This window comes from Camelus ferus, chromosome 3 (assembly GCF_009834535.1).
Source record: "Camelus ferus isolate YT-003-E chromosome 3, BCGSAC_Cfer_1.0, whole genome shotgun sequence".
Lineage (NCBI taxonomy): Eukaryota > Metazoa > Chordata > Mammalia > Artiodactyla > Camelidae > Camelus > Camelus ferus.
In genome coordinates, this window is record NC_045698.1 from 94754316 (window position 1) to 94768838 (window position 14523).

Genomic DNA, 14523 nt, shown 5'->3' on the forward strand with positions numbered 1-14523 from the left:
CCATCCAGGACGGTGTATCTTGAACTACTGGGGTTTCATTACATGGACAGTCCTACTTCGGGGAACTCAAAGGTCTGGCACCGCTAGAGGAGCTGGGGGACAGCAGAGGCTCCAAGATTTTCATGTGGGAGGGGTTTTAGGCCTGCACCCACTAAGAAGCTGTAAGATGTTCAGAAGCTTGTTCTGCAGCTACTTTTTTTCACAGAAAGGCTCTCTTCACTCGGATTTATATTTATATTACAAATCGTTAAACGTAGCAAAGTTGTATCTAAAGATGTTTTAATTTCCACTTTAAACAAAACTGAGAAAGTCCTCAACTGTCCATGTAGAGGATTCCTTATAAGATGGGTTGATTTGGTTACTGGAGACTACTAGTGGCTATCGTGTGGTGGGAGCTAGCCGACTGCAACTCCTGGGCCTGGCCATGGACGAGAGAAGCCTCCGGCAGATCGGAAGCTGGAGTTCGCGGGCGCCGAGCCAAGCGCGGAGGCTACCTTCAGCCGCCCCTTTCCTCGGTCCCGCAGCGGTCACTCGGTCGCTAGCGCGCATGCGCCGGCCCCGCGGCGTCCTCCCCGGCTTCGTCCCTCCTTCATCCGGGTCCTGGGCGAGCGGGCGCCGTGCGTGTGTCCCGCGGCCGCGCTGCTAATAAAGTTGCGCTGAGGGGAGCGCAGCAACGGCGCCGGGAGAGCGCGCGCCGCCGGCCCGTGAGTGAATGTGGGGCCCTGGGACGGGCGGGCGAGCAGGACTCGGGGCTGCAGGCTCTGCCCGGACGCGGTTCTGTCCTAGTGGCCGGACTCGGGCCGAGGCGGGGGCGTGCGGCCGCGGCCGGAGCGGAAACCACCCGGGCCTGCGGGGTGGGAGGTAGGCCGAGTCCCGGCCTGCCCGAGTCCAGGCGGGCGGCGGTGGTGCGGCCAGTCCAGCTAAGGAGGCCGGGGCGTCCGGAGGCGGGGCCGAGGCTGGCTCTTGTCCCGGCGCCGCTGTTACCGCCTGGACTGTGGAGGGAGGCGTTCGGGACGCCCTCGAGGGGGATCCCTGGCCCCGCTTCTGTCTGGAGGAGCGGTTTGTTCTCCCTCCTCTAAGCGCCACCGTCGATACACATTCCTGGTAGGATAACCGCGCTCGGCAGAGCAGCCTGGTCGGCTACGCTGCAAAGCCGTCCAGTGGCTTGATGAATCCTTGCCGCCGTCGCTTTGTGTTTCAAAGATAAGAATCCACCCTTATCGGTGGGAATTACACTCTGGGCAGTTGTGACCTGCTGCTGCACTCGGCTGGTAGTTAGACCTGATTTCTGCCACTTGCCATGCCAATTTTCATCATTGTAAAGATTTCGTCTGCTCCATGTAAACTTCTGCCGTAAGAACAACGATAATCAGTATATTTGCCTTCACCGTATTCAACCCCTGCCGGGGTCCTTCACGTCAGTGTCATTACTCAGATTCATATTCCGGTCTGTCCCCCTCCCCCTCTCTCTTTCCTCTCTTCCCCTTTCAGCTGCTGTTATTACGTGGAGTTTGGAGCCTAAGCTTTGAAAACTCCCATGTGGCGCCTGTCTTAAGTCGGAGCATGCTCAGTAGCCAAAACAGATTTTGGTTGGGGAAAAAAAAAAAAAGCTGGGGCCAGGATAGTCGGGTGTTTGGACGTTTGCCCGCTTCCTAACAAAATGTTCCAATTCTGGTTTGGATGGCATTGGAGAGTGGAGCTGTAGGCCAGCCTAGGGGTGAGGAATGCCTGAACACCCGAGGCCAGATCTCAATCTTGATTGCAGAGACATTGTTTCCTGACCAGCTGGAGGTCTAGAGAGAGGGGGGAAAAAAGCATTCCTGGCTGCCAGTGCGTTTACATGGGTGTGGTACTAAGTGTGTCTTGTTTACCTTATCTTTCTTTGGAAAAAGTTTTGAAGTCTGGTTGGGTTTGTCACATCATGCCTGTTGCCTAGCACCACCAAAAGTGTTCTTATCCTAGCAACAGAGACTGGATAGGTGGAGGTTGTAGCTTGTCCTCACAGAAGTTGAGAGACGGGGGTACTTAAGTTGCTGTTTTTCAAATTATTTTTTTTAACTGGAGTAGTTAAATTTCCTTAAATTATAGCACCGGAACTGCCCAGCGAGAATCAGTCTTTAATTTTAATTTGAATGCTGAAAGTTTGAAAACCTTAGTCCCAGTAGATTAGTAACATTCCAAGTAGTTTAAAATTTCTGTTAGATACCAATGTTGTGGGGAAAACAATACCTTGACACAGTGTGGGAGTTTCACACTTACTAATCTGAATATTTTATGAAATTAGTGTGTTCCAAATTCTGTAAGTTATTTATAGATCTGACCAAATTATCTTACATTCTTTTTTTTTTACTGCTTCTTTGGTAACTCCTCCAAAGTGAATCCTAGATTACAAGAATAAAAAACAAGTCATAAGAGACACATTAACAAAATGTAATCTGCTAAAGGTTGTACATAGTATGTTTCAACTTTTTAAATTTAATTTTTATAATTGATTGCATGATTGTCTCTCTAGCATCCTCCTTTCTTCCCTCCCTGCATTGCTGCTTCCTTAGTGTGACCTTCCTTTTCACATAGCCGCTTTTTTTGCATAAACTTTACCCGTTTATTTTTGTTAATAAAATCCACTCATCATTTATACTTCCATTTCTTTCAGATGATCGCTGAAGTAGGCAATAAAAGTTAGATGAGCCTTCCCAACTGACTTTCCTCTTAGATTTTAAATGCATCCATATGATATGGTCTAGTTAAAAGGAAGAGGGGAATGGTGAACTGGAAAAGAAAAGGCTAAAATATTTTTGTAGATTCTGTACAGACTTGGTGGAATTATCTACTTGTCTGCTTCACTGTGGTAGGCGCCAGAAAAATGGGTAGATTGATATGTGTTGCATTTCTTTCCCCTCTGGCAAAGTCAGTTATTAATTTCAGTGGGAGACCATGGCAGAATGTTGTTGCTAATGAGGTTTGAATCAGATTGTTGTTTACTGGTTATGTAACACGTTGCTGGGAGTATTATTAAAAGTTGCCTTCTGTAGCAAGGTAGAAGCAAGTAAATTCTGCTTACCCTCTTCACTGGGTTTTAATTCTTGGCTGAACCTGAAGGCACATTAGACTATAACCATAATTATACCTGGGCAGCCTGTCTGTTTCCTGTTTTCATCGTGAACCCAAACATTATGATTTGCAGTGATGATCTTTTTTGTCCTTTGCGTTAAACCGAGGCAGTATGTTTTCTCTGAACTCAGATTTGTAACTTGGTCAAATCAGAGATAACTGGCTTCTTAGTGTTTTGAAGACTAGGCAGTAAAACACTAAACAGTTTTTCATTTCTTAGTAACTTAAGTTGGAATACTATCTTAAAAAAATCTATTTCACACATATTGTTTGATTGTTTTATGTAAATTTTAATGTTACTGGTAGTTTTTAGAGTCTTTGAATTAAAAAAGCCCTTTTTGTTTATGACTTATCAGTATTTATTCTTACCAGATGTATATGTTGGTTTAGGCATTGAGCCACACATTTGGGTGCATTTCATAGCTGACTTGAGTACACTTTAGGATATAGCTGCCTTTATTCCCCTGGTTTATGTCTTCTCTGTTCTCTTTACTTCTAGAAGGGTCTATGTCACTTGTCTCTCTTTTTTGTTCTTTGTACTAAGCACAAAGAAGAAACCAAAATAGTTTATTTCTTCAAATATCCAGTGGGATTGCTAGTATACTAATAAGGTCAAAGACATTGGAAAAGATTACTTTTTATAAGGGACAGTCTTATAAAAGGAAATCTTATAAGCAGCCTGAGGGATGATTCTTATCTCCACCAGTCTGGATATTCTGGAGAAAAGATTGTCTAGGAGGATACCCAAGAAGGCTGCACAGAACATTCATAGGATGCTTTCTTCACCAAAGAAGATGATGAATGATCCCACAAAGCCTATCAGTGTCTTTTTACACCTTGTTTTTCCGCTTCCAAAGTTAATAGAATAATAGTAATTGAAATTCTTAGTATTGCATTATCCAGTTCATTGCCATTACCTAGAACTCTGGATCTGAGAAGTATGTTTACTAGTTGGAAGGTTAAGATGTAAAAATTTTTTTGAAGAAATGTTAAAAGCTTGATTATTGTTAGAACCAGCTAGTTTTTCAATCTCAAGGTCACTTATATACTCTAACAGCTTTTGTTGTTCACAACTTTGAACTGATGGGGTAATTACAGAGTTATTAGGTTTTTCATAAATAATCAGCAAGTTCTGGACTCTGTAGCTTTGATATTTTCTTTGCCTTGGGCAGCTAGGCGGGGACATTTTTGGCCCCATTCTAGTGGAGAGAGGGTTTCAGCAACTTTTCTTCCAGCTTTTACTGTATACGTAGCTTGGTTGTGATAATATTTTAGAAGAAAGAAATCCTTATTAGGCAATGCTGTGTGTGCAATACTATAATTGTAATTCACTCTTAAAAGCTAGTTGTTAAAAGTACATTTTGTAAACAAGGTTTGCTCTTGAATTATTTGGTATATCAGTCTCTAACATATATATATAGCTTACAGACTGGTATACTCTGGAATTCTGAAAATGGCGTCATTTGTTGTGAAATTTTAACTGGATTTTTCTTTTTGGTTTCTGTATATATTGTTTTGTTATTACTGAAAATAATAGTAAGAAAAAAAACTAACGTCACCTTCCCACCTTTCTCTGAGAATAGCAGCTGGAGGCCTATGAATAGTCTTAAACTTTTCAGATTTAACTGTGATCTAAGAACATGGCTGGTACTCAAGGCAAGTTTTGCTTTGTTTACTTTTGTTTTCATGATGTGTTAGGATCTGCCTACCATCCTATCTGGTAGGCTGTATAACTTGAGATCTAGTTATTCTGGTTTGTGTGTTCCCAAGAAAAGAGGGAGACTGCAGAAATATTTCAAAGCTAGTCTTTTGTTTTCTTTCCGTTTATTCACATCTTTCTGCCCACTGAGTGTCTACTTAACTCTCTGGCCATTTTCACTCTTTGGAGTTGAAAGTGTAAATTAAATGAATGATGACTAGAGCAAAAACGTACCCAAAGCCATATATATTCCCTTTTCTTCTAAGTAGGTTACTTGACCTCTGGGGTACACATGAGGTATCTGGAGAACATCTTCTTAAAGCATTGGACTATATATTGTGTACACAAGTGTGCTCCATAGACATATTTTGTAACATAGTGATTTCGTATTTGCCCCTGACGATTTTGTAATTTATAGGAAAGCGCTGTAAAGATTGACCGGCTCTGTGTCTATTCCTGTGCCTACAAGCCTATACAAGCATACTCAGACACATCTGGTAGCAATGTCGGAAATCTTGCTGGCTCTGTGGGGGTGAGTGCTACATCTAGATCAGGCTCTGCTTGATTAGAGGACTTAGAGGAGCAGGTGAGGTTTAAAGAGTGATTAAAAACTAGGAAACAAAAGTCTGGATGTGGGAGATAAAAAAGTAGAGACTTGTGTGGGCACAAAGAGACTAGGCAAGAGTATTATACTTGTAAGAAGTGTCAGGGATCATGAGTTCAGCTCTTGAATGGCTTTCAAATCCACTTTGAGAACTTTGGATGTCTTTGGAAATAGGGAGACACAATTGGGGAAAGTGGTGATATAAGTGTTTCTCTAGGAAGATGATTTTGGTATTCATGTGATTGGATTTCCTCTTTTTTTGTAGACGTTTCCATAAAGAATAGGATTTCTGAATCTAGGAGAGCTTTTGGGCAGATTTGCTCTTGGTTTCTTTCTCTTTTCTGCTTGCAATCATGGATGTGGCTTACACTTCGGTAGTAATTGTATACCTGGATCTGGGATTGATTTGACAGTGTCTGAGTGATGAGTGTCTGCTCTTGCTGATACTTGGTGACTATTAATGTTAGAAACATAAGGGTAAGCTATTTTTAAAGCTTTACCTCCACCCACCACAAGAAATTACTTTCTCCCATTGCAGATGGTCCTAAGGGGTTTGGTTCTTAAATCTGCTGTAGGACCTGAGACCTTTGTTAAAAATATGGGAGGTGGGGCCCTATTCTCAAACCTAATGAACTTGAATTTTGTGGGATGGTTATGAGAAATTTGTTTCTTTAAAACCCCCATCTTTTGTGATTCTTTTGTGTAGGATTGGCTGAGATGGTGGTGGGTTGTGACTTGTATGCACATTTATTTGTGTGGGTTGATGTGCTTAGATTTCATTTTGGCTGATAGTGTTGGGTGAAATTTTTGGATTGGTTTGCTTGCCTTTTGTATTGAAGCAATTAGAGATATTGGAGCAATTAGAGATATTGAATTTATTGTCTCCCCATTAGAGATGTTGGAGCAGAAAGTGAAGGAGCTATTTCTATGAATTTACCTCACCTCTGAAGTCTGGGCATGAGCAGTGTGTTGTCTATGTGTCTGTCTCTCTGATTAGGGAAGACTCTTGAGGGAGGCCTGTGTATGTGTTTATGGGAATTGGTCAGGAGGCCCTACTCATGTAGCTTGAAGTAAGAACAGGACTTTTGGTTTGTTGATATTAATATAAGTTCATTTGAATGGAAGCTTGGTGAAGTTTAACAGTATTTTATTCATACATTTAATATATGTAAAATGTAACTCCTGACCTTCCTTTAGCTTCTCTGTCAACCTTCCCCAAATCAGTTGATGACAGGTCCCATTCTTTTCTTTCGATAGCCCAGGCTGACATCTTGGAATCATTATTGCCTCCTCTGTTCTCACATTCCCCATGTCTCTTCCATCAGGAAATTTATTGTCTCCTGAAACATGTGAAATTGTCTTCTTCTTACCATCCCACTGCTGTCACCCTCGTTGAAGCTGTCTTCATCTCTTTCCTAAATTACTGCAACTTTGGACTGGTCTCCTTGCTTTTACCTTTGCTGTGCACCCTACCCCTCCTCCCTGTTTATCCTCAACAAATCAACCAGAGAAATTCTTTAATAATATAAATCAGAAAATGAAATATCTCCACTGAGAACTCTCAAATGTCTGCATTTCACTTATAGTGAAAAACCAAAGCCCTTATCATACCCAGCATACCCAATCTGGAGCTCTTACCTGTTTTCCCCTTCTTCACTTATTCTCAAGCTTCATGGTCTTGCAGTTCCTTAAGTACTCCAGGCATGCTCCCACCTTGGGACATTCACATTTCCTGTTGCCTTTGTCTGTGATAGTTTCCTGCTAGATATCTGTCTGGTTGACTCTTTATTTCCTTGAAGTACTGACTCAGTTGGTGCCTTCTCAGTGGGTCTCAGCCCAACCACCCGATTTAAAATTACACGTCTCCTATAGCACTCCCCATCCAACTTCCTCTGCTTTGCTTTTCTCCATAGCATTTTTCACCTAACAAACTATACTTATCACTTATTTTGTATTTTGTCTGTCCCCTTCCTCTGAAATGTAAGCTACATGAGGACAGAGATTTTGGTCCCTTTTATTCACTTCTTTATTCCCAGCTCCTAGAACACTACCTCAATAAATAGACTTTTGAATGAATAACCTGAATGAATTTAGTAAGTTCTCGGAATATGCTTAGTACTATTTTTCAAAGATTACACTTCTAGTGGGAGAGACAAAAATCAAATAAACCAACAAAGAGTTACAAATTGGTAGTACAGTGAAGGACATGAATATAATGTTGGATTAGAAGTTGGGAAAAACCTATTTTATATAGAGTTATGGGGTGACCAGGTAAGATCTCTGGGACGATAGGTAAAGCCAAAGCCTCAGTAATGAGAGACCTAGAAATTAGTGGTTTGAACTTGAAGAGAGTGGCCCAGGCAGAAAATGGCATTTGTAAAATCTCTGAAGTACAAGAGATATTCCAGTACAGGAAGATAAGTGCTTTTGAAAAATGAATTCTTACTACTATTTATTGGGAGCAGAAAATATTTACCCCTAGTTTTCTTTTGATTTTTCTTAAATTTCAGTCTCCAAATTTGTATTGCCCTAAATATATTGGAGAGAATTCTTTTGGAAAATGAGTGACTCTTATAATACAAATCCTCTATTTAGTAAGAATTTTAGTATGGTTGAGGGACATCTGCACTTTGGTTTTAAAATTGGTTTTTTTCCCTAACTACAAGAAATTCAAATTTAAGAAGTGCAGAACTGTATGAAGCAAAATAGAATAGATTCTAATTGGGTCCTTTTAAAAGAGAAGTTCATTTTCCTTTGGTAGTTTATACATCATTAGGTAGTAGCCAAGCTTCTCCAAAATCAGCACTGAGGAATGTGTAAGAAGCTATGAGGAATGGAGAAAGGGGAAGCAAGAAAGGAGAAGAGTCAAAGGAATGAGAACAAAAGAGAAGAGAGAGCAGTAGATACTGTCGGGAAGTGATGGGAACATCAGAAAAGACTTTGTGAGGAGGAGGAAAGAAAAAGCTGCCTTATTGCTTCTGAGATCTATGTTTTTTTCATCTCATAACATCTCTGAAATTGGAATGTGTCTTACAGCCGATGGCATCTGAATATTGGTTTTGACCAGGTGGCAGTTTTGATGTTGTTTTCGTTCCATGCGCACAAACTCTGCCTTTGCTGTCATTTCTTTCATTTACACCCTCTGGGAAGATCAAGCAAGCACCAGTATCAAAACTTTCAAGGATGGGTTTCAGTGGCTTGAATGACAATCCTAGGGTAATATTGGAACACTCTTCAGACCTACAGTGTTGATGGCAGAAAGATGATATTATGAAGAAAAAATTTAAGTGATAAGAAAGCATGGTATGATAGTTTAATTTGCACCTTTTGCTTCCTTCATGGTTTATAAAATAATGATACCTCTTCAGTAGATGGCTTTGTATATTTGTTGAAATAAAGTTTCAAAAAAATTTCTATTATAACTTATGATGTTGAGCCCATTTTACCATCTAATGACTATTTTGATATCTTTTGTGAAGTGCTTGATCAGATCTTTTGCTTACTCACTAGTGAATTTTTATGATGAACTTTTTTAACTTTGTAAGTTGAGACTTAGGTAACAAGTACTTAGATTACTTGCACATACCATGCAGTTTGGATAGTTATAAATCATTTTTGGAAAGAATCTGTTAAACATGTTTAAAATTTTTGATCATTCCATATTTTAAAAGATGAGTGCAACGTTTGTCCCTGCCCCTTTTCCAGTGCTAGTTTTAAGTCTTGACTCTTCCTTTGAATACTAATGATCATAATTCATGTGTGAATAAAATGTTTCAGTTTATAAAGCATCTATTACATACATGTGTATGTGTGTTTTTAGTACTTCAGATACATTATTTTATTACTTTAACATTTTAATTACTTAGGAACATCATCCCTATTTTACAGAAAAGTAAATAGGCTTAGAAAGAGTGATACTTGGTCATGTCATACACCTAGTAAAGGACAGAATCTGATCTTCTGTTATCATTATAATGCTTGAAAAAATTAAAAATAGTGAATTCTTTCAGCTATGAAATATTTGAACACAGAAAAGTAGAGAAAATAATATATTTGATGATTTGTCAAATTTTCTTCAAATCTAGTTTTAAAAGAAACACTGCTGAGGCTTTTTGATTCTTTCTTCCTTCTTTCATCAGAGGTCATCAGAATCATTATCCTAAGGTTGGTATGTATCATTTCCGTGCACACTTTTATTCTCTCACTGTATATATACATATTCATAAATAACATTTTTTTGTTTTAAATTTTATATACTTGCTCTTACAAAGGTATGTATGTTTTTACAAATTTTTTTTTCTTTTTAATTACTCCCTACTCACTCACTCATTTATTTAACAGATAGGCACTGTTCTAGATCCAAGGGAATATGATGTTGGATAAGGAAGACAGGGCTATCTGCCGTATTACATTTTGGTGGGGAAGACATGTAGTTAATAAATAAAATCGATATAATATCAGATAACTATAAATGCCATGAAAGAAAATTGAGCAGGATCAGGGGATAGAGAATAATGTGGGAGTGGGATGTATGCTATGTAGACTTAAGTGGGCAGGAAAGTCCTTTTTCAGGAGGTGACATTTGAGCAGCTAAATTAATTGAGAGAGTAAGCCATGCATGTTAAGATCTGGGAGGAGAGAATTCCAGGGGAGAGAACATTAAGTGCAAAGGCCTTGAGGTAGAAATGACCTTGGAGCATTTGAGAAATGGGAGACTTCAAGTGTGGTTAAATGCAAAGTTAGCTAGGAGAATGCTAGAGGTGAGTTTGGAGGAGACGCCAAAGGCCAGATCATGTAGGTCCCATAAAGTAATGTTAAAGAATTTGGATATTGAGTGTAATGGGCAGCCACTGTATGATTTTAGAGCAGAGGTATGACATGGTTTGGTGTACTTTTAAGATTACTTTTATACTGGAATTCAGTGTAGTAGAAAAGAATGTGGAAGCTCTTTCTATATAGATATGTAAAGATCTTGGAGATAAATATTGTTTATGCATTTTTCTGTACATAACAGGGATTACCTGTGAGGAGGGGAACTGAAGATGGGAAGAAAAATAGGAAGGAAGTTGACCATTCCACACTTTTTTATGTCAGGAAGATATTTTTAAATTGTAACAGAAAAGCGTACACATGTTAAGTATTTAGCCAGCTCAATTTTCACATACTGAGCTCTGTCATGTAATCACTCAGAGCGAGATGCAGAACTTTACCAGGATGGCAGAAGCTTTCAGGTTCCCTTTTAGTCAGTACCCCAACCCTTCCCTTCAGAGGGTAACCACCATCCTGACTTCTAATAGCATGCATTGGTTTCACCTGCTCTTTGTACCAGCCTTCTTAACTCCGTTCTATTTGTCATAATTTGTCTTAGATTATCTACTATTTTTATTTTAGCATTACACCTTTGTTAAAAGGCTAAAACAATAAAGAAACATATAGAACAAATCACATGGGACCCTTTTCTGTTGTCTGTCCCCTATTCCATGCCTCTCTCCAGAAGTAACTGCAGTGAATAGTTTCGTATGTAGCCTTCTAGTCCTTGTTCTGGGTTTGTATACACAAATAACTTTAATTTTTTTTTCTTATTAGTACATAATATGGTTAGTACTTAATAATAATAGTGATACTAGATTAGTAATTAACATTTATTAAGCACTTTCTAGTGGTTAACCCCTAATCTAGTGTCTGGTTTTCAAGCTCCTCTTCTTTTGTCTCCTTCAAAATATCATTGCTCATTCATGCTCTCTCTCATACGTATGCGCTACCCTGTCTAGCCACTGTTATATTCCAGTGTTACTGAATAAGATCTCAGTCAGCCAGGACTATCTCCTCTATATCCTAGGAAATATTCTTCATATAGTCTGCCTACATGTTTTTTTGTTTGTGCTCCTTTTCTTTTGAAATTTCCCTTCTTGTCTCAACAGCCAAACCATGCCTTTACTTTCTGATACAGATGGCTTTTATCCTACATCCTTAACGTAGCTACAACTGAGGTCAGCCCTTTTTACAGTTTGTTAATTCACAGCACTTTACACTTTCTGGGAATGTGCAGCAAATTCTAGCATTAAGCCTGTTCTGGATTGGGGTGCACCTTCCCAGAAAAGAATACACGTGCTCAGTTAAAACCCCAGTAAACATGAAGTAAAATAAAATAGAGTCCAATTCAACAAATAATTGCTGATTGCTTGTTATGCAGCATGTACTGTGAATAGCCACGATGGTACTTTAAAAAAGTCATACCATAGGTTTCATCTTAAGAGCCAACTGATTCATTCATTCAATATATGCTTACTGAGAGCCTACTAAATGTCAGGCACTGTTTTGGATGCTGATCAACTAGTAGTGACTGTCCTCTTGTCACCATCAACAAGAACTTCTTCAGGCTGCAGAGTGGTGGTCTGCCTGGAGCCGGCTTATTAACTTAACATGCTTAAAATATCAGAGAAGGCAATAGGAATTATAAAATTACAAGCTATCCATTTTGGGGTTAAACTTCGAATTTATACTCTTTAATTGTAGCATTCTTCAGTTTAAAAGTAGATACTTCCCATTTTTTTGGCAAATAAGTATGTTATGATTTATTAGAGGATTTGGTACAGCTTTTGACAACTTTTAATAAAATTTGCTTCTAATAATGTGACTTGAGTAGTACATGACTTTGTGTAAACCTTACAAGTCTGTGAAATGTTTTAAAGAGAGTAATGACCCTAGGGAAGAGCTGGTTTTCTAAGACTTTTGTTCAAATCAGGACAATACCATGTTCAAAACTGACATAGCACCTAACATGGACTTCAGTGAAGAAAAGTACCTCAGAATCAAGCCTTTGATCCGGGGGCTTCTTACCAAAGGAAATAAAGATCTAGAGGTGGTTTTTGTTTCTGCTTTTTTGATAATACATAAAAAGTAGAGCACTCTGTTTTTGCTTTTGGTTATCATTTGGCGTTGCAGGTGAATTATTTGTTCATATTATGAAGAAGAAAGTGACTTCAGAGAAAATTTCTCTTTGTAGACTTAGATTTTTTTGTTTTACTTTGTAATGGTTTTCTGCTCTTATTTAAAAATAATATACTTTTAAATTATGTTGATTTAAGTGTATGTTAATTGCATTAATTTAAATTAGAGATCTCATCCTTTTTCCCTTTCTCTTCCAGGGCTTGAACCAATGAAGGAAGCTTATGGCACTTAAAAAGATAAATGTTACTCTTCCTTTTTAAATTGGAACTTCTGCTTAGTACCTGTATATGACTTTTCACCTGTGATCTGTTCTTTTAGTAGCCGCTGACTTTGAGTTGCAGGAAGGTCTCTGAAGATTTATATCAAATGACGTCAATGGCCAGCTTGTTTTCTTTTACTAGTCCAGCAGTAAAGCGATTATTGGGCTGGAAGCAAGGTGATGAAGAGGAGAAATGGGCAGAAAAGGCAGTCGATGCTTTGGTGAAAAAGCTAAAAAAGAAGAAGGGTGCCATGGAGGAACTGGAGAAAGCCTTGAGCAGTCCAGGACAGCCGAGCAAATGTGTCACTATTCCCAGATCTTTAGACGGACGCCTGCAGGTTTCTCACAGAAAAGGCTTACCCCACGTTATATATTGTCGTGTTTGGCGCTGGCCTGATCTGCAGAGTCATCATGAGCTAAAGCCCTTGGATATTTGTGAATTTCCTTTTGGATCCAAGCAAAAAGAAGTTTGTATTAACCCATACCACTATAAGAGAGTGGAAAGTCCAGGTAGGTTTTAACTCCTCTGGGAAGAATTACAAAAACTTCTCTCTGATTTGCATCTGACTTAATTTAGTAATTAAAAAGTTATTTTAGCCCTGTGTTTCCATCTTAAGGCTTCTAATCTTGGAAGGAATGTTGAATTTTGATTTAGCTTTTTATATATAGTTGCTATAGCTCCCAAGTGGCTTATTCTAATTCATTGTTCACTGTAAGCAGTCAGTCATATGTACTCTCTGTTATTCTTCGTACTAAGGCCTAAGTTCCGTATGTGTACTATATCTCACCCCTTTTTTTATTCAAAGACTTTGTTTCTATAATTATTACTCCTCTTCCCAGTATTATATTTTCCCTCTCTTAGATTTTTTTCTGACAGCGTACAAACATGTCATGATACTGCCCAACCTAAAATACAAGTTAACAAAGAATTCCTACCTCGATCTCATTCTCATGCCCCCACCCCCAATCTACTGTCCTATTTCCTCTAGTCCTTTTATAGGAGTCTCCATCTTTATTATCTCTACATTACTTTCTATTTTTTGACACCCCTCTAGTTAGTCTTTCTTCTCTACCATTTGACTTGTCAAATTCACTGTTGATTGCCTTCTTACAGATAGAGAGGTCATTCATTCTCAGTCCTCATCTTACTTGCCCTGTCAGCATCATTTGGTACAGTTGCTCTCCTTCCCTCCAACTCAAAACTTTTCCATATTGCATTCTGAAAACTACACTCCCCTGGTTCTCTTACCTCACAGGCTGTTTTTGCTTAGACTCTTTGTTGACTTATTTTTCTGTTTTCACAGGACTCAGTCTCTGGACCTTTTCTTCATCTTCATTTTTCCTTTATGTACTTTCATGCTGTCATATGTCTTAAAACCTCTGTAAGCTCATGCTCACATTTTGAAATCCCAAGTCAGCTTCTGCTTTGAGTTTTAGTCTTCCGTATCAACTTGCATACTTAACAGCTTCACTTGAATGTCCAATAAACATCAAATTTAGTATGTCTATAAAAGGACTTTGATTTTTTTTCCCACCAAGTCATTTTTTTCCTCCAGTTTTCCCTATTGAGGTAAATGGCACTAGCATTCTTGTAGCTGTGACCTAGAAGTCATCTTTTATTTCTCTCTCTGAAGTCTTATACTTGAACTATGAGCAAATGCTGTTTGCTGTACCTTCAGAATATATCTTGACAACATCGTCTCTCATCCTCTCTAATACCACTACTCTAGTACAGACCATCATCATCTTTCCCCTTACGTTGTCTCCTGATTGGCATCTCTACCTCTTTGCTTTCCTCCCAACCCATTCTGTTTTCTATGTAGCAGCCAGAGTGATCTTTACAAATATATATAAAATTGTGTCAGTCTCTGCCCAAAAATACTTAAAGGCTTTCTGTCA

At 39.0% G+C, this 14523-nt stretch overlaps 1 protein-coding gene across 3 annotated transcripts in view; it reads left to right on the plus strand.

Annotated features, from left to right (window-relative positions):
• Positions 1-552: 552 nt before the first annotated feature.
• Positions 553-14523, plus strand: part of SMAD5 (SMAD family member 5) — a 40419-nt gene continuing 26448 nt past the window's right edge. For all 3 annotated transcript variants that reach the window (XR_004318725.1, XR_004318726.1, XM_032476807.1), the window contains exons 1-2: positions 553-704; positions 12563-13134. Coding sequence is in view for 1 of the 3 variants with exons in the window: in XM_032476807.1 (XP_032332698.1) it covers positions 12732-13134 (403 nt within the window). In the remaining 2 variants the exon portion in view is untranslated. The remainder of the gene's footprint in view (positions 705-12562; positions 13135-14523) is intronic.